General features: G+C 38.7%; 2 protein-coding genes across 10 annotated transcripts in view; one reads left to right on the top strand and one right to left on the bottom strand.

The window, feature by feature from the left end:
• The window catches only part of Osbpl9 (oxysterol binding protein like 9), a 144819-nt gene extending 129383 nt beyond the window's left edge, over positions 1-15436 (top strand). For all 9 annotated transcript variants that reach the window (XM_047549378.1, XM_047549369.1, XM_047549388.1 and 6 more), the window contains 10 exons: positions 5114-5199; positions 7690-7861; positions 9025-9109; positions 10037-10147; positions 10420-10483; positions 10586-10726; positions 12944-13022; positions 13799-13890; positions 14431-14566; positions 14797-15436. In XM_047549378.1, the coding sequence (XP_047405334.1) occupies positions 5114-5199; positions 7690-7861; positions 9025-9109; positions 10037-10147; positions 10420-10483; positions 10586-10726; positions 12944-13022; positions 13799-13890; positions 14431-14566; positions 14797-14871 (1041 nt within the window). In that variant the 3' untranslated portion in view covers positions 14872-15436. The remainder of the gene's footprint in view (positions 1-5113; positions 5200-7689; positions 7862-9024; positions 9110-10036; positions 10148-10419; positions 10484-10585; positions 10727-12943; positions 13023-13798; positions 13891-14430; positions 14567-14796) is intronic.
• Positions 15437-15851: 415 nt separating this feature from the next.
• The window catches only part of Nrdc (nardilysin convertase), a 90637-nt gene continuing 87459 nt past the window's right edge, over positions 15852-19029 (bottom strand). The window contains 5 exon segments of the mRNA XM_047549355.1: positions 15852-16424; positions 16556-16645; positions 17483-17599; positions 18022-18112; positions 18662-18745. Coding sequence (XP_047405311.1) covers positions 16227-16424; positions 16556-16645; positions 17483-17599; positions 18022-18112; positions 18662-18745 — 580 coding nt within the window. The 3' untranslated portion in view covers positions 15852-16226.

Genomic DNA, 19029 nt, shown 5'->3' with positions numbered 1-19029 from the left:
GAATGATAAATTTATGGCATTTGCAGGCAAATGGATGAAATTGGAGAATATCATGCTAAGTGAGATAAGCCAATCTCAAAAAAACAAAGGACGAATGATATCGCTGATGTAAGTGGATGATGACACATAATGGGGGGTGGGAGGGGTTAGTGTTAGGGTTAGAGTTAGGGTTAGGGAGGGTGGCAAGAATGGAGGAAGGAAGGACTGTGTAGAGGGAAAAGAGGGGTGGGAGGGGTGGGGGGGAAGGGAAAAATAACAGAATGAATCAAACAGCATTGCTCTATGTAAATTTATGATTACACAAATGGTATGCCTTTATGCCATGTACAAACAGAGAAACAACATGTATCCCATTTGTTTACAATAAAAAAAAAGATGCTTCTTTATATTTTACTTTTGTTCCTTTTCTCCAGCCATTTCCTTTTCTCCTCATTCCTCCAAAAGGTGCATAACCCTTCTCTTCCCACTTCCTCCCCAATCCTAGTCCTAGGTTCCCTTCCCTTTCATCAGTATCTTTATTAGCTTATGATGTTTGATGCCAAGATGTTATAACAAGGACTCATTTGTGTTTATACTCTATTTTTTGATCCACTTAAAAGGAATTGTACATTGTATAGAAAAAAAAAAATGAAACAGAAAGCCCTAACCATGGATATTGTGAAGCTGTGTTATGCCATTTTATTTTATTTATTTATTTATTTATTTTTGTTATGCTCTTTTATAATGTGCCCATTTATTATGTGATTCATGCAGAAGGGGTTCTGGGGATGGGGAGAGGGTACAGAGGCAGGGCTGTGGAGGATGGGTAGGGGAGTGGACCCGGCCCAGCACACCGAGACTAGCAGCTGCTCCAGCCCCATCCCTCCTTAGAGATGCCACCTCCCCCACCATCTACCACTAATTTGTGCCTTGCCTTTTCCCATCCTGGAGTAGTCCCGCTGGGTCACCAGCACTGCCTTGGCAGAGCCACCCACTACCCTGACCTGCTTACTCTTCCTGGCCCCCAGCATTAGGTTGATACTGTGGGGAAGTGCTGGGGTTTGGGAGGCAGCTGAGAAATGGGACAGTTCCTGGGGCAACAAAACCAAGTATTATTATGAATTGTAATTGTATTTGCACTGTTTTCCTCTCTGTGCCTCAGCATATATACAATATATCTATGTAAAAACAATAAAAAAAATTCTTAGAAACAAATGAGAACAGTGATAGGACATATCAAAATCTGTGGGACAGTATGATGGCAGTTCTAAGAAGACCACTTATAGCATTAAGTTTATACATTAAAAAAATAGAAAAATAACAAATAATCTAACATTACACCTCCAGACGCTAGAAAAAGAAGAACAAACTAACACCAGCAGACAGGAAATTATAAAAATCAGAGCCGAAATTAGTGAAATTGAGAATAAAAAAATAACACAAAGAATCAAAAAGTATTTTAAAAGAATAAACAAGATGGATAAACCCTTAGCCAAACTAACCAAGAGAAAGAGAGAGCAGTCTCAAATTAATAAAGTTGGAGAGGAAAAAGGAAACATCACCACAGACACCATAGAAATTCAGAGAATCATTAGAGACTATTTTGAAAATCGGTAAACCAATGAACTAGAAAATCTAAAAGATGGGCAAATTCCTAGACTCAGATTAAAGCATGAGGATTTAGAAAATGTCAACAAACCAATATCAAGTAAGGAAATTGAAGCAGCTATCAAAAGCCTTACAACAAAGAAAAGCCCAGGATCAGACAGATTCTCAGCTGATTTCTACTGGATGTTTAAAGAAGAACTAATACCTATTCTTCCCAAATTATTCTGTGAAATAGAAAAGGAGGGAACACTGCCAAAATCATTCTGTGAAGCTGGTATCACCCCGCCCGATACCAAAACTAGACAGAGAGATGCTTCAAAGAAAGAAAACTCAAGACCAGTATCCCTGATGAACACAAATGGCAAAAATTCCTAATAAAATATTGACGAACAACACATAAAAGTACATCAGAAAGATTGTGCACCATGATCAAATGGGTTTCAGTCCAGGTATGTACGTTTGGTTTAACTTAGGCAAGTCAATAAATGTAATTCACTACATAAATAGACATGGACAAGAATCATATGATTAATCTGCATAGATGCAGAAAAAGCATTTGACAAAATGCACTGCCTGTTTATGTTTAAAACACTAGAGAAGCTACCTCAACATTATAAAGGCTATATATGACAAACCTAAAGGCAGCATCAAACTGAACAGAGAAAAACTGAAAGCATTTCCTATAAAAACAAGAGCAAGACAAGGATGCCCACTTTCACCAAGATAAACATACATAAATCAGTTGTATCCTATACTCCAATAATCAATCTGCTGAAAAAGAAATCAGGAAAACCATTGATTCACAAAAAACTCAAAAAAAAAAAAAAAAAAAAAAAAGACACACACACACACACACACAACCAAACCTGAGAATTATGGAATGTGAGGTTTGCAAAGGACCTCTGCAATGGAAACTGTAGAACCCTGAAGAAAAGACTTGAAGAAGACCTTAAGAGATGCTCAGACATCCCGTGTTCTGGGATAGGAAGACTTAATTGGCAAAGTGGCAGCACTGCCCAAAGCATTACACAGATTCTGTGCAAGCCCCATCAAAATACCAATGACATTCTTCACAGAACTAGAAAAATAGTACTAAAATTCATTTGGAAAAATAAGAGACCCATAATAGATAGCCAAAGCAATCAAAAAGAAACCATGCTGGAGGCATCATAGTACCACACCCAAAATTGTACTACAGAGGTAAAACCACAAAAACAGCTTGGTACTGGCACCAGAACAGACATGAAGGTTGTTGGAATATAAGATGCAAACACAAACCCACATACAGTTACCTGATACTAAAACACATGTTCCCCAAAACATACATTAGAGAAAAGATAGTCTTTTAAAAAAAATTTTTTTTTTTTTAGTTGTCAGTGGACCTTTATTTTTTATTTATTTATATGTGGTGTTGAGAATCAAACCCAGTGCCTCACATGCTAGGCAAGTGCTCTACCACTGAACTGTAACCCCAACCCAAAGATAGTCTTTTTAAAAAAAACAAAGATAATCTTTTTTACAAATGGTGCTAGGAAAAGTGGATATCCATATCTAAAAGAATGAAGCTCTCACTGTGCACAGAAGTCAACTCAAAGTGGATTAAAGTTCTAGGAATTAGAAACTCTGCAACTGTTAGAAGAAAAGGTAGGCCTGACACTCCCAACCTATTGGTATAGGAACCAACTTCCCTTACAAAGAGCAAGAAATAAAACTAAAAGTCAGTAAGTGGGATGCCATCAAACTAAAAAACTAATGCACAGCAAAGGAAACAAGAGCATGAAGAGAGAACCTACAGAAAGAGAAGATCTTTGCCACCTGCTCCTCAGGACATTAATACCCAGTATATATAAAGAACTCAACACCAAAAACGCAAATAAACCAATAAATAAATGGGCAAAAGAACTAAACACATTTCTCAAAAGAAGAAATACAAATGGCCAACAAATACATGGAAAAATATTCAGCATATCTAGCAATTAGGGAAATGCAAATCAAAACCACATTGAGATTTCATTTCACTCTAGTCAGAATGGCCATTATCAAGACTACAAACAATAATATGGGTTGGTGAGAATATGGAGAAAAAGGTACACTCATGTATTGTTGGTGGGACTGTAAATTAGTGCATCCACTCTGGAAAGTAGTATGGAGGTTTCTCAAAAACTAGGAATGGAACCCCCATATGACCCAACTATCCCACTCCTCCATGTATTTCAAAAATATCTAAAATCAGCATACTATAGGGAAATAGCCACATCAGTGTTTATAGTAGCACAGTTCACAATAGCCAAACTCTGGAACCAACCCAGGTATCCTTTTAACAGATGAATGGATGAAGAAAATGTGGACTAAATATATATATATATACACACACACACACACACACACACACAGTTGAGTGTTACTCATCTGTAAAAAATAATGAGACTATGTCATTTGTAAATGAATGAAACTAGAGATTATCATGCTAAGTGAAATAAGTCATACCCAGAAAGTCAAAGGTTGAATGTTTTCTTGGATATACAGAAGCTAGTCTAAGGTAAAGGAGTAGAAAATAGAAAAATAAATGGGAGATAGGGAGCAGGAATTCTGTCAAAAGAAAGATCAGGTGAGTAGAGGAAGGAGATTGAGGAGATGGGAAGAGAGAGAAGATAAGGGAAAAACAGTGGAATGAACCTGAACTAACTTTCCAGTGTACAAATATGAATATACTGCAATGAAACTCACCATTATGTATATCCATAAGACACTAAATTTAAAAGTGTAAGTAGATCAGTAGAGTGTAGGAAAGGGAATGAGGGAAGAAGTAGGGGAGGGAAGTGAACTGAATTGGAGCAAATTATATTCCATGCATTTATAATTATGTCAAAATGAATCCTAATCTTATGTATAGCTATTATGAACCAGTAAAAAATAAGGAAGAAAAAAAACTTATTCCTTTAATTCTAGGCACTCATTCTGTATTTGAGAATATAAATGTATAAGTAGATCAATTTTCTAATACCTCTGCCTAAGTGGTGATTGCAGAGCATCAACAGAAAGGAAACTGAACAAACCTCCCCCCTAGTCAGACCCAGTTTTGAATTCCACATTAATAATGGAGTAGTGAAGAAATTTCTCATACTACCTGAGCTTTTTATTTCTCCACTGTAAAATAAGGATGATTTTTTCATTATAGGCCTGTTACATAATTTAGTAAGTTGGTATCTGTATAATGCCCTAGCAGATAGAAGATATCAAAGGACTGCTGCTGAGTCAGTGTTCCTGTCATTGCACTCAGGGAGAAAGGAAACTTGCACAGAGGAGATGACATTTGAACATGCAGCACCCCTTCTCTGTTTTTCATTTGCTGAGCTAGTTAATGGGCATTTTGGCATCAGATGAATTTAGGTAGTAGTGTTTTAGAAACATGCCTGGGCAGTATCTGGTGGGTGTTACTTGATTGGAATGAGTATTTTTTAGCAGTTCAGTAATCTATCTGTGATTGGAATTTAATCCTAGTGGGTCAATTGTGTGTGTTTTTCAGGTAGTTCTTCCAACATTTATTCTTGAAAGAAGATCTCTTTTAGAAATGTATGCAGACTTTTTTGCACATCCGGACCTGTTTGTGAGGTATTTGAACACAGTAGTTTACAGTTTTTCAATTTTGTTTCTCAGTAGCCTTCTACCTTTGCAGGATAAATGAGTTTCTTCTTGACTTTTAGACATTTCTGGGTAACAGGGATTGAATGTTGTGTTTATTTTAGAAACCTGTATGTTTGCTTACGTTATCTGGTGGTGGTGATTTTGTTAGGCAACCAAGTTTATCACTTTAAAAAAAGTTCTTAAGAACCCATTAATAGGTGCCCAGTATGTATAGGGCCATGTTTATGAGCTTATTTGATCCAAACATTGATTATACTGTTAATTTATTTGCACTCTATCCTGGGAGAGCTTTACTGAACTGAGTTCAGAAAACCTTTCTAAAATGCCTGTTGTTTGGCAAGCACTTTGTTATGAACTGGAGAAAGAAAAAAAAAATTTGTGTGCCCTTGAGTCTACAGTCTAGTGTCAGATTTTAGACTGTCATAAATTTTAAACATAGAGTTTATATTGTTACTTGTCTGTACAAAAATATATGTAAAGGTAGGATAGGTTTATGAGGAGGCAAGTTCACATTACTTTTTTCATTGGTAGCAGGAAAATTTTCTTTATAATAGAAAACATTCTAATTTATTTTCTCTGATTACATCCCTGGCCTGAAACTGTTTCACTGCAGCCTGACACAAATCCCTCAGGTTTCATGGTGATTGGGCAGATTGGCTGACATATAGGCAAATAAATACAAATATATATGGAAGTGTTTGAGCTAGTAGATAATTAACAAATAAGCTCTTGTTAAAAAAAATTTTGTAGTTGAGATGGACAGCATGCCTTTATTTTATTAATTTATTTATGCGGTGCTAAGGACTGAACTCAGTGCCTCACATGTGCTAGTCAAGTACTCTGTCACTCAGCTACAGCCCAGCCCCAACAAATAAGCTCTTATTGGTAATGTGTGCAAGTAAAAATAGTGTCAGTTGTTCATTAGATACAAATCTGAAATTTAAGAGTAGTTTTGTTTTGTTTTTGTGGGGATTAAAATTTCGTGGTAGATGAACTGCTTGAAAAATATAAAAGTACAGCTAAAAAGCCAATAGGATGTGGTGGCAATACCTGAAATCTCAGCAACTTGGAAGGCTAAGACAGGAGGATCACAAGTTCAAGGCCAACCTTAGCAACTCATTGAGTCTATAGGTAACTTGGTGAGACCTGGTCTTAAAAAGGACTGGGGATGTGGCTCAGTGGTTATGAGCCTCTGGGTATGAAAGAAAAGGGAAAAAAAGGCAATAATAGATGAGATTAAATGGAATATTGAAAATACTTGATTAATTTTTTTAAAAGAAGTGGAGGAATAAGGCCATAAAGAACAAAGAGGACATGAACAAAACAACTATCAAGGTGGTAGAATTTAAACCCATTTACAATGCTAAAATAAATACAATATGCCCCCAATTTAAGAGAACGGTGGTTGTTAGACTGGATAACACACAATGCAGCGATATGCTGTTTCAAGGGAAGACTTGAAATATAAAGACATTGTTTGGTTAAAGTAAAAGGATAGGGCTAGGGGTGTGAGGCAATGGTAGAGTACTTGCCTGGTATGCCTGAGGCCCTAAGTTTGATCTATAGCATCCCAAAAGAAAAAAATACAAAAGAAAAGGAAAAGGATCAAAATAGACTAGGCACAACAAGGTTGGCATGACTGTGTTAGTATCAGAGGAGATTTTTCTTTAAAATCTGAGACAAATTTTATGATAAAAGGACAATTTGTGGCGAATAGGTAATACCCCTGAATGTGTATTTATATCTGTTAACCCAGCTTCAAGTGTATGTAGCAAACTCAACTAAAGAAATAGACAAACCCACCAGTTCTTCCCTGGTTTTACTGAGAAAATCATAAGTCTATAGAAGATCCAAAACAGTAAATTAGTCAGCTTGACTCAACTGACCTTTCTGAACACTGCCCAACAATTGTATAACAAACTTTTCAAATGTGCCTAGAATATTCATTAAGGTAGACCACATAGAGGAAAAAAAAAACAAACTAAAAATATAGACTATATGCTGGGAAGCCTTCATAGATTTAAACTAACTATATTCACATAGGATATATTTTCTGACCACAAAAGGATTAAATTAAAAATTGACAACAGATACAGGAAATATCTGTTTGTCAATAAAAGAATGTACTTACATGAAGTTCTAGAACAGGCAAAACTATTCTGTGGCACTAGAAACTAGAAGCACTGTTTGCCTGATGAGGGAAGTTGGTAGTTGCTTAAACAGCAACAAAGGAATGACAAAACTTTCTAGAATAATGGGTGATTACGTAAATGGATACATACATTTGTCAGATTCTTCAAACACTTAAGATCAGTGCATTTAATTATGCATGTTATACCTCAGTGAAAAGAAAAAAACTTTATAACTCTTGGTCCTGGGTCCTCTCAGATCCTTGCGTCAGAGCAGACATGCTGACACAAAAGCAGGGCACTAAATTTTTTTCTTTGTCTCTTACAGCATTAGTGACCAGAAAGATCCCAGGGATCGAATGGTTCAGGTTGTGAAATGGTACCTCTCGGCGTTTCATGCAGGAAGGAAAGGATCAGTTGCCAAAAAGCCATACAACCCCATTTTGGGTGAAATCTTTCAGTGTCACTGGACATTACCAAATGACACTGAAGAGAACACAGTGAGTTCTGTACCAACATTTGTTTTATCTAAATTGTATACTGATTCAAAATTTCACCTCATTTAAAGGCAAATAACGATGAAGGCAGTGATCAAAAGATGCTTAACATGCAGAGAACATTGTTGTCAAAGTAGCTTATATTGAAAATAGTGAGAAAGGGCAAGAGTGGAATGAGAATGAGGATGGAGATTAAGAAGTCAGATCATATAGGGTCTTGTATGACAATGATAATTCTGTGGCTTGTCAGAATTGCATTGTTTTGAAAAAAAATCATCGTAATAATTTTCTGAAAAACAGATTTAGAAGCAAGGAAACCATCGAAGAGGCATTATTCCAGGAGAGAGATAGTTGATTCCAGTTGTATTTTGGAGGTAGAACTGATAGATGGATTGGGGAAGGAAAGGCAGGGGAGTCAATCAGATGAGCCCTTGGAAGTGTGCTTCAGCAGGTGGTAGTGTCATTTACTGGTAAGAAAATATTGGACTTGGGGAGGGAAAAATCAAGAACTTTGATTTGAAATTGGTGCATGAGGGTTCATTAGACATGTAAGTGGAGCTGTCTGTTTGGAACTTTGAGAGGTTAGAATATGAAGAGAGTTCTTACCTGGAGATGGTGCTTCCAGAGATTTTAGTGTGTTTAGATGGTATTGTAAAGCCCTGAATTTGGATGAAATCACCTAGGAAGACAACTTAGCTAGTGAAGAGTAGATAACCCAGAACTGAGCCCCAGAACTCCATCATTTAGCAGTCTAGGACCATCAAGGAAGAGTTAGATGCACATTAAAAGGCTTGTAAGGATGGAAAAGAAAGTTCCTAGGCCATAGTGCCTGGCACATAGTAATCTTTCAGTAAATATGATTCTCTGTAACTTTCCCTTCCTAAGTGACATATTACATGTAATCTTTACTAAAAACAGTTCATGTCTGTTCTTATTCATTTGGCAGACGTAAGTGCCCACTGTGTCAGGCCTTTAAGAATGTCTTAGTATAGTCAGGGAGATTTTCACAAAGCAGTAATTATAATATTGTAATTAAGTGCCATAATAGAAGTATGTGTTGGGTGTTTGGTATGTGTATGGGAGGGAGCAAAAACTCCAGTTAACAGATTTTCTGTATTGCCATTTGTTCCCATATCAAAAGGAAATTATGTTGTATTTGCTTGTAGGAACTAGTTTCAGAAGGACCAGTTCCCTGGGTTTCCAAAAACAGTGTAACATTCGTGGCTGAGCAGGTTTCCCATCATCCACCCAGTAAGTTACAGAGCTCTTGTGCAACATCCACTGTGAAACTGTTCTGCCTATAGAGGGTCATTAAAATTCCACAGCTGAGATCACTTTATTGTCAGTTCTATGGCTAGCTCTACCATCACTTGAAGTAGAAACTCAATTGATTGGTTCTTACGTCAGTTCCTTGTATAAGTTTCAAGACTCTTACCATCACTGACTAAATATATATATATGAAAAGAAGGAATTTGGGAGATAGGTGGTGGTACACAGCTGTCATCCAGCCACTCAGGTGGCTAGGGCAGGAGTATCATGAGTTTGTGGCCAGCCTGAGCAGCATAGTGCTACCCTATCTCAAAATAAAAAAGGATTGGGATATGGCTCAGTGGTGGAATGCCCCTGGGTTCAATCCCCAATACCATTAAAAAAGTAAAAGTGAAGGCTGGATTTGGGAAACTAGTTCTTAATGCTTCTAAACTCACACATAATGCTGTGTGCTATAGAGACCTTAGCAACTTTCAGACAATTTATATAAATGATATCTAATTTTTATATAGTATATTCCAGATGTAGTGGAAAGAATAAATATCCTCAAGATCTTGTTCCATGAAGTATTAAAACTGGAAGTACTGGGTGGGCTCAGGTTGGGGCTGGGCATGGGCATGGGCATGGGCATGCTTGCTGACCAGAACACAAGACCCTTTTGACTTTATGCCTCCTGGATTGGCCACAGCCTCCTGTTTTAGGGGAGCTCCTGTTCACTTGTCTTTGAATGGGTGCTTACGTTGGGGAAAGAGTATAAGTGGCAGGTGAGTAACATCATGGCCTAATGTAAGGTTGTTCTTTGAGGAGTAAAGGACTTCCCTATGAAGACAGGTTTTTTTCCCCAGATGGGGTTTGAAGAGGTGGCTGTAGCTATATATTGCACTAATGGAAAACACTTTTCTATTCAGTTTCAGCCTTTTATGCTGAATGTTTTAACAAGAAAATCCAATTCAATGCTCATATCTGGACTAAATCAAAATTCCTTGGGATGTCAATTGGGGTGCACAACATAGGACAAGGTAAGTTTGTGGACACCGGGTGGACTACTGTGTTAGTAAGAGATTGTATGTCTTCTAATTGCTGCTAGATACTTCTCTAGTAAGGGAAAATGGCTACAGAAAGCCAGACTGTATGTCATTGTGTGCATGTAAGCATATGTACTAGGGTGCAACGGGTGGAATACAAAATAGGGTTACCCTAAATTGAATGGAGTACCCCTTAGGCAAACTACAAAGCCTTGTGGCCAGTTGACACTATTCATCAGAGGTTTTTTTATTCCTTTTCTCCACAGGCTGTGTCTCGTGTCTAGACTATGATGAGCATTACATTCTCACGTTCCCTAATGGTTATGGAAGGCAAGTAGAGCTGTTTCTGTTTCCTCTGATCAGCAGAAGACCCTGCCAGATCATTGCTTTCTTCTTAACTGTCAGCCTTACCGAGAACTTTTGATTTTGCAGGTCTATCCTCACAGTGCCCTGGGTGGAACTAGGAGGAGAATGCAATATTAATTGCTCCAAAACGGGTTATAGTGCAAATATTGTCTTCCACACTAAACCTTTCTATGGAGGCAAGAAACACAGAATCACTGCTGAGATTTTGTAGGTATTTTGTTTTTCTAAGTGCTCTTCCATTTTTCTGAAATACTTTGTTTTGTCCTGAACTTATATTTTAGGAATTGACCAATTTACTTGTTCTGTCTCTCTAAACTTGTTTCACATCTTCTGTGTCAATGTCTCCCTAAAATCCCTTATCAAAAGGAGACCCAGAACTCAGGATCAGAACAGTCAGAGGTCACTGATGGGACCTGCTTCCTCAGAACCTGGTTTGCAATGGGAACTGGAAGGGGGCTTCTGTTTTCTGGCTTAACCAGAAAATGGATTTTTAAAGATTAGACCTTGAGCTAGTCCTTAACAGCAGACTTGGTGACCACCCCTGAAGTGTCTCCCAAGTCTTCATAGCCCTTCCTTTTTCTGTGCCTTTGCTGGGGGGGAAACAGTTGGGTGGGTTCAGAGCCTACCTTGAAGGGGAGAGTCTGCAGTGTTTTGCCACAGGACTTTCCTCTGCCTCAGAAGGCCTCATTGGAAACAGTGTCAGATGGAAGACACAGGACTGGTTAACCAGCTTTCCAGGGAGATGACTTAATGTGGATAACTAAATTGGCACCCAGAAGTATCTTAATCGGGGTGAGTCCAGGAACATAAGATGATGTTTACTAAGGACCAATATAAAATTCAGAGTGTTGGATTCAGAAAATATGGCAGGGCTTAGAGAGTAGCATAAGTCATTGCTAAAAAAAAAATAGGCATATAATGGAAGCAAGTTACCCTCCTGTTGAGGTAACTAACCTCAATAGGAACTGTTAGCTCAGCAGAATTTTCTGACAGAGCCATATGTAGTAGAAAGACTACCTTCCAAAGTTCTGAGCTCTCTGGACCCAGTGACTTATGCCCATAATCCCAGTGGCTCAGGGGGCTGAGACAGGACCATCGTGAGTTCAAGCCAACCTCAGCAATTTAGTGAGGCCTATCTTTAAATAAAAAAAGGGGCTGGGGATGTGACTCAGTGGTTAAGTGCTCCTGGGTTCAATTCCCAGTAAATGTCCCCCCTGAAAAAAATATATTGTTAGCTAAAAGAGCTCCTTGTGAGGTTTTGAATTTGGAATTTCAGCATCAGATGGAGTTTGAGCATCAGACTTTGGTTTTTGGACCCCTTTATTATATCCATCAATATTTTCATGAGAAATTAAAAGATTTTTAAATGCTCATTTTAAAATTAGACTTTTATGCAAAAGTAAGTTTTCTAAAACTTTAAAAATTTTGTGAAAATAGTGGCTTTTTATGTTTTGAAAATTTTATAAATCTTAAATATAATTAATAGAAGGCAGATGGATTCTAGTATCTGCTGCTTATATTCTGTTGTTATGTATTGCATAGCCTTTGGAAAAAAATCAAGTGGAAAAGGCAAGTAATATCTTATTATGAAAATATATTTGATGTTAAGGATTCCTTCCCTCACAGGGTCTTGGGAACCCTTAAGGGTCTCCAGATCACACTTCAAGTGACTGCACAATAACCTTCTAAACCTGGGATCCTACTTTTTTTCTTATTGTCTCCTTTCTCCCCAGCCTCTCACTTAATTTCCAACAAGGGATAGCAGCTTTCATCTCTCTACCTTGTTCATGTTTTTAAAAAATTTCTGGTGTCTCTTCAGTCTTCAGTTCATGCTTTGTCCTTCCTAACCTGGCCTTTGTGTGAAGTTTATCTGCCCAAATTGCATATCTGCCAGACACACCACTGTGGTTTCAAGTAGAGGCCCGTCCAGGCTTTGGAGGAGCAGATCCCTGTGGATTCCTTGCTCATGAAAAGAGACCAAACTATTTGATCTAGAGATCCCTTTAAACCTGGGGAGAACAACTTACTCTCCTGCATTATATCCTAGAGTTGAACTTCTTCACACAAGCAGTTTTGCCTTGACTCCTGGTGCCCACACTTATCACCTAGAATCTCATTGATAAGTGAGTTTACTAGGCTGTGATCAGTTGGAGGGCAGGGAATGTACCAGCACCTAGCACGGGGCTCCCTTGCCCATCTCATACCCATTGCTCATGGGATCTGTAGTTCATTAGCATCTTGTTCAGGGTCCCCTTTCTTACCATTGGCTTTGAGAAATATGGTTCCATTAAGCAGCTTTTACCAAGAACCTCATAGCTGCTCTTTTATGTTCTGTACTGCGTCAGTAAATCATACTGCCCACAAAACAATTGGTAGGATAATTCCCAACTTGAGACTAACAGAAGTGTTTCCTTTTATGTTTAGTTCTCCGAATGATAAGAAGTCTTTTTGCTCAATTGAAGGGGAATGGAATGGTGTAATGTATGCAAAATATGCAACAGGGGTAAGAACCTATATTTTGCCACCTGTCTTTAGCTACATTTAATTGCAGCTATCCCTTTTCCTACTCTTTTCATCTGGAACTTTAACCACCAATAAATACCAACTATAGTGTCCATCTCTTCAGGGTAAGCTTTTTTCTTCCTTCCCTACCTCCTTTTCAGCAGTACAGGTAATAGGATGATTTTTACTTTCTCTATTTGCAAAACACTTGGGAATAATATATATAAAACAATGCTTGGCACATAGGAAGCACCCAGTAAGTGTTATGCCTATCTTCCAAATGTATGCCATGTTTGTAAACTGTAGTACTAACTAAATTTGAGAGTGTGTGTGTATACACTTAGAATTAATAAAATTAATCAAATTGCCAACAACAGGTTTACAGAAATGATTAAGATAGTCCCACTATCAAGGAATTTTTCTTCAATATACCATCCTTGAAATGTTCTCATTAAGCCATGAAGAAGGGTGGTAGGTATGAGCTTAACAGGAACCTGCTAACTGTATTTCAGAGAATTTGCAATGTAAAAAGCACATGAAGTTTAGTTGATTAGTTGTTATATGTTCTAGCTCCCTAGGAATAATGTCCCTAGCATGCAGCACATAGCCACATTGAAAATATCTGTTGCATTGAGCCTCTGGACTTAAAACATACAATGATATTATTTTGCCTGTACATCACTTACATGGAACTTATTAAAGCCTCTTCTGTGAAGAGTTGACTTTTCCTCAGAAAACTGTTTAAGATAAAACACCCTTTTACCTTTCCTTTTCTAGGAAAATACGGTCTTTGTAGATACCAAGAAGTTGCCTATAATCAAGAAGAAAGTGAGGAAGTTGGAAGATCAAAATGAGTATGAGTCCCGCTGGTAAGGAGAAGTAGAACGACTGCTACAACTTCTTTTCTTCACTGGAAATAATGGCCTTGAAAGGAATCCACTACATCTGCCCCTTAAGCCTCTGCAGCCTCTTGATCCTCCAAGATCACATTTTAAATCTAAGGGAGGTATTCCTGAAATGGAACGTCTCAGCTCCTCCGTTCTAATTCTTTCAGTTTATAGTAAAGGACACTCAAACCCTAGAGAAACAAACTGACTCTCCCAAAGTTTCATAGGTAGAGATAGAACCAGAAGTAGAATCGCAGTTCCCACTGTTCTTTCTCCTCTGTTGCCCTTATTATATCAGTCAATCTGTCCCTTATTTACTGCTTTGACAGCTAACAAGTGGGTCTTCCTTGGGCCCATTTCTCCATTACTTTACTCCTCCTGTGCCCTGTTGCCACCTTAAGGAGATTTTATTATATAGCACTTAAAAGCCATTTGATTTATATTAGCATTATGCTATATTCAGAGATGGCTCTAGACTTTCATTCTTAAGATTGCCAGCTCCTCTTAATCTCTCTTCTTTAGCCTTTGGAAAGATGTCACTTTCAATTTAAAAATCAGAGACATTGATGCAGCAACTGAAGCGAAGCACAGACTTGAAGAAAGACAAAGAGCAGAAGCCCGAGAAAGGAAAGAGAAGGAAATTCAGTGGGAGACAAGGGTAAGCCCCCATCTCCTAACTGCTATTCCCTTGTACCCTCAGTAGTGACTCATTCATTCATTTCAGTGAATGTTTTAGGAACGTGGTGGACACCAAACAAAGATGTTCACTGGTCCCTTCCTGAAACTCATTTCATCCAATGAAGGGGAGAAGACATGGAATAATAAAAAGTACCCTATAGAAGAATACTACAAAACAAGCATGTAACTGAATTCTTCCTTCTCTTACAGTTATTCCATGAAGATGGAGAATGCTGGGTTTATGATGAACCATTATTGAAACGTCTTGGTGCTGTGAAGCATTAGGTTGGGAAACACAAAAGTTTACACTCGATGACCAGGGCAACTTGTCCTAATTAAGCAACAATCTTCCTTTGGGAGAACCTATCACTCCCTCCTTATTGCAGTGGTTCCTATCTCAGGGATACCGGACTTTCTGATGCAGATGAACAATTAAAGCCGGAAAAGCTTCCCTTTCTCTATGGCAGTTAAGATTTTGACTTCAGTCCTGAGAAAATGTTAGGTTTTGAAACAAGATGTCTGCTCCTTTTCCAGACCCCATGCTTTGAAAAGTTTCACACTCTGCACTCTTGTTCTGCTGTTAAGACATGACATGCAAACTCCTACTTACTTACTTCCTGGTTCATATAATCTCTTGGGTTCTATATATACAAATATATACACATAAAAATATACCTGATGGCAAATTTTTCATAAATATTCCATCTATTGTAAATATTGGTTCCTCAGAGTTGTTTTAGAAAATTAGTGCAATGTATTAAAATCAAGTGTTAGGAAATTTCATGGTTTCACCTATGATAACTTTTATTTTGGAAATGAACTATTATTAAATTGTATCTAAACCTCTGGATTACAGTTGAATTATACTCCGTGCTTCTTAAGGCTTCATAAAGTAATTTTTCCAACCTTTTTAAAAAGTGCTTTTTTTTTTTGTTTGTTTGATTTTTTGTTTTGTTTTAAATCTTCATGGTTAAACATGGAAGCCAGTTATTTAGCAACCCTGAATATAGGAGTAGCTTTTCACAAGATTTCTTAAACACTGGAGGGTCTGGCTTTTTCCTCATCCCACCCTTATGCTGTTCCATCCCCTTATGCTGTTCCATCTTTTGCCCCTGCCATGCTTTTCCTTGTGTAACACATGTACAGCTACCAACATTTCACCAAAAATATTTTATTGCCTTATAAGGTTTGGTAGATTGTATATTTTTAGATCCACACACCACACTAAAACATAAAAAGAATGCCACAGCAGCAGATGCTCATTCTGAAGGGTAATACAGAACTATCTTTATTTAAAAATACATTAAAAAAACAAAAACAGGTGTCAGTACCTAGCATTTAGGTACTAATAACAAATTGGTTACAATAGGGCCTTCTCAAGAACTGGATTCTCCATCTGAGATGACACAGGCCAAAGCTTCCCAAGCTGCTTGAGATCTTTTAAAAGTCACACTTGGCCACCTACTACATTGACCCTGGGGTTGGTTAGTCTCAACAGAAGAGGGGGGAAAAAAAGTAAATTGAATTCTATGATGCCAGTGCAAAAATTCAATGGAAGCCCTAAGGCAGTAGTAGTGTAACTCCATAAAATACAAACACATCTTTAAATACACACTGCTTCAGGCCAATGAGACAGCAGTTTATTTGACTATTTTATGGTAGGGGAGAAGGCTGAGTGTTGATGTGAAAGCCCTGATATCAGTAATGGGGATGGTAGAATCTGCCAGCAGAGGAGAAGGTGGCAGGTAGGCTAGCTGCATCACTTCACAAGAAGAGTTTGAATCCTCACCAGAAGGGGTGCCATCCTCTTCCAGTTCATACTTCCCATATCCAACAACCTAAAAGAGGCCAAAGACTCAAGGTGAGAAATGTGGGCAAACACTTTTATTTAGATTTCTAATAACAACCCGAACTCAGTCAATGACAACCCTGGAAAGAAAGGAACTACAGTTTACTTAACCATACTCACATGAACACTGAGCATTTTACTTCCTGGTCCTCTGTGAGCCTTGAACCAGTTAACCAGGTCTGACTTTGAGAATGACTTCAGTGCTTCAATCTTATAGAGAGGGAAGATAGGAAAGATTGATTGGTCTTGCTTAGTATCTGAACACTTTGTTTTATTCTCAGTCTCAGCTCATCCCTAGCCTTCCAGAGAAGGACAGAGATGAGGAAAATCTGTGACAAAGCTTCATATTTCATAGTGATGATTACATTAGCACGTAAGCAAGATAGTCAGCAGATGCTATAATTACAAGTGAGTACTGTACTCAGCCAGACATCCAAGCCTTTAGGGTCACATTTCATTTCTCTGGCTTAAGAAAATTACAGCAACTACTGAGGTCAACTGGAGTGTTTTTAGTTGAGCTGGGCTGAGGCCTCTCCTCTTGTTAAATAACCCTTCTCCCTCACAGAGCAATGTGTCCTTAGCTAATGCACTGTAGAGCTGCTACTTATTCTCGGAGGTGGCACTGAATTGTAGGACCCTGAGCTCTTTTTCATGGGTTCTACTATTTTGAGCTAGAAGTCATCAAAAGACCTATACCTGGAATAAGTAAATCTGGAGGAGGAAGTTCACAACATCAAGTCTAAGAATTCTCAATTTTCTGTAGCAGAAACCCTTTTTATCCACAAAATGTGATAAAGAACCTTGATATGTAATACAAACATGGAGCTTCTCTGACAGAAATGGGTGGTGAGAAGAAAAGTTTAGTGCCCCACTTACATAGCCACCTAAGGTGCTAGAGAATCGAGTCTGAAAACTCAAGATTTGCATCAAGAAATGGGCAAGTGGCCAAGCCTCAACAAGTACCCCAGGTAGCACAGTACTGATATTCTTGCACTTGAGAGGATTCTCATTAGTCCATTAGGCTCATCTTAGTCTAAAAATCGTTACCTCATGGGCAAGGCGATCAAAGAGATACTGCTGGGTCACCACTTCATTCCAGTTCCTGTCCACCTCCTCCCCAAGGTGGGTATCTTCACACTCTTTCAGCTTGATCAAAGCTGTAACCTGTTCCCACCAAAGAGACACTTGCTCAGGCATGGCATCACACCAGTTCCCATAGCAGGAACTATGATCCTATCCAACCTGGCTTGTGAAGGACCTGGCCAGCATGATCAGAAGAGAGGAAGCGAGATAAAAATAAAGATGGGGCTATAAAACTCAAAAACTGGGTGGGCTTGGTGGTGCATGCCTATAATCCTACCAGCTTGGAAAGCTGAGGCAGGAAGAGCACAAGTTCAAGGCCAACTTCAACTTGGTGAGACCCTGTCTCAAAGAGCTGGGATATATAGCTCAGTGGTAGAGTACCCCTGGGTTCAATCCCCAGTACTGCAAAAACAAAATCTGGCCTGCACAAACACTGAAGACTGATGTCTGGTGTCTTGAAGGCTTGCATGAACCAAAACACCAGACTAGTGCAGTTAAATCACCTGGGTGTTGAATGCATCTTCAGTGAGGTTCTCAATCTTTTCTTCAAAGCTGGAAAGAAACTCTTCTATCTTCTTATCAACAATTTCAGAGCTGAAACAAAACATCTTCAATGAAAAGTCATCAGAGACCTTGTTTCTGGCAGAAGGAATTAGGACTAAAGGCATATTTCCAGGAAAAAGACTAAAGTGTTTTCTTAGAAGCTGGGGAAGGGAAAACAGAATGGGGAAAAAATCTTCCTACCCCACACCCCAACACTAGACCTATTTCCCTAGTATCCTCATCCAGAATTAGCTGCAGCCACACCTGACCATTCCAAAGCTGAGAACCATCAAGACCTTACACCTTAGTTCCAGCATGAACACCAAGCTGAGCATCCTTACCTTTCTTGTTCTTATCTACCTAATGAGCAAAACATTGGCAAGCCCTGCATGATAACTATGAGACATGAGCCAAGTCCTAAGGAACCACTGGAACCCATATTGGTCCCTGAATGTGGCCATCTACTACCTCCCCTCTGCTCCCCAGTAACTAAATAGAACTCTGCTTTTTAAGAGTTGCCTAGGGCTTAAGGAAGCATCAGTAGCTCCTACTCTCCATGTCCAGAACAGGTTAGACCCATCCACTCACTGGTTTACTCACTTATATTTGGTTGCCTGAGTCCCCACGGTGACAGAGAATCCTAGAATCCCAGAAGTATTCCGACAGGTTGGGTATACATGGTACCTACAGCCAAAGTGAAAAGTTTTTTCAGCTCATATGGTCACTGGGCTCTACTCTCAGGAACACGAGGGGGAGCGTTTCTACCCACATATTGGATCTGGTGGTCCTAAAAGATGACCGTAAACGTGAATGCAACTACTTAATTCTCCACATCAAGGTGTCCACCCCTTTCCTGAACTGGGGACCACAAGTTAGCTTGCTTTCTTGTTCATCTTGAAATTTAACCAAACTGAAAACATGATCATAGTCCAAGATGCAACAAATTCTGACAAGTAAGGAATGGAAGG

The sequence above is a fragment of the Sciurus carolinensis genome, chromosome 1 (genome assembly GCF_902686445.1).
Source record: "Sciurus carolinensis chromosome 1, mSciCar1.2, whole genome shotgun sequence".
Taxonomy (NCBI): Eukaryota; Metazoa; Chordata; class Mammalia; order Rodentia; family Sciuridae; genus Sciurus; species Sciurus carolinensis.
Note: the sequence above shows the minus strand (reverse complement) of the source record. Positions and strands in the feature narration are given on the sequence as shown.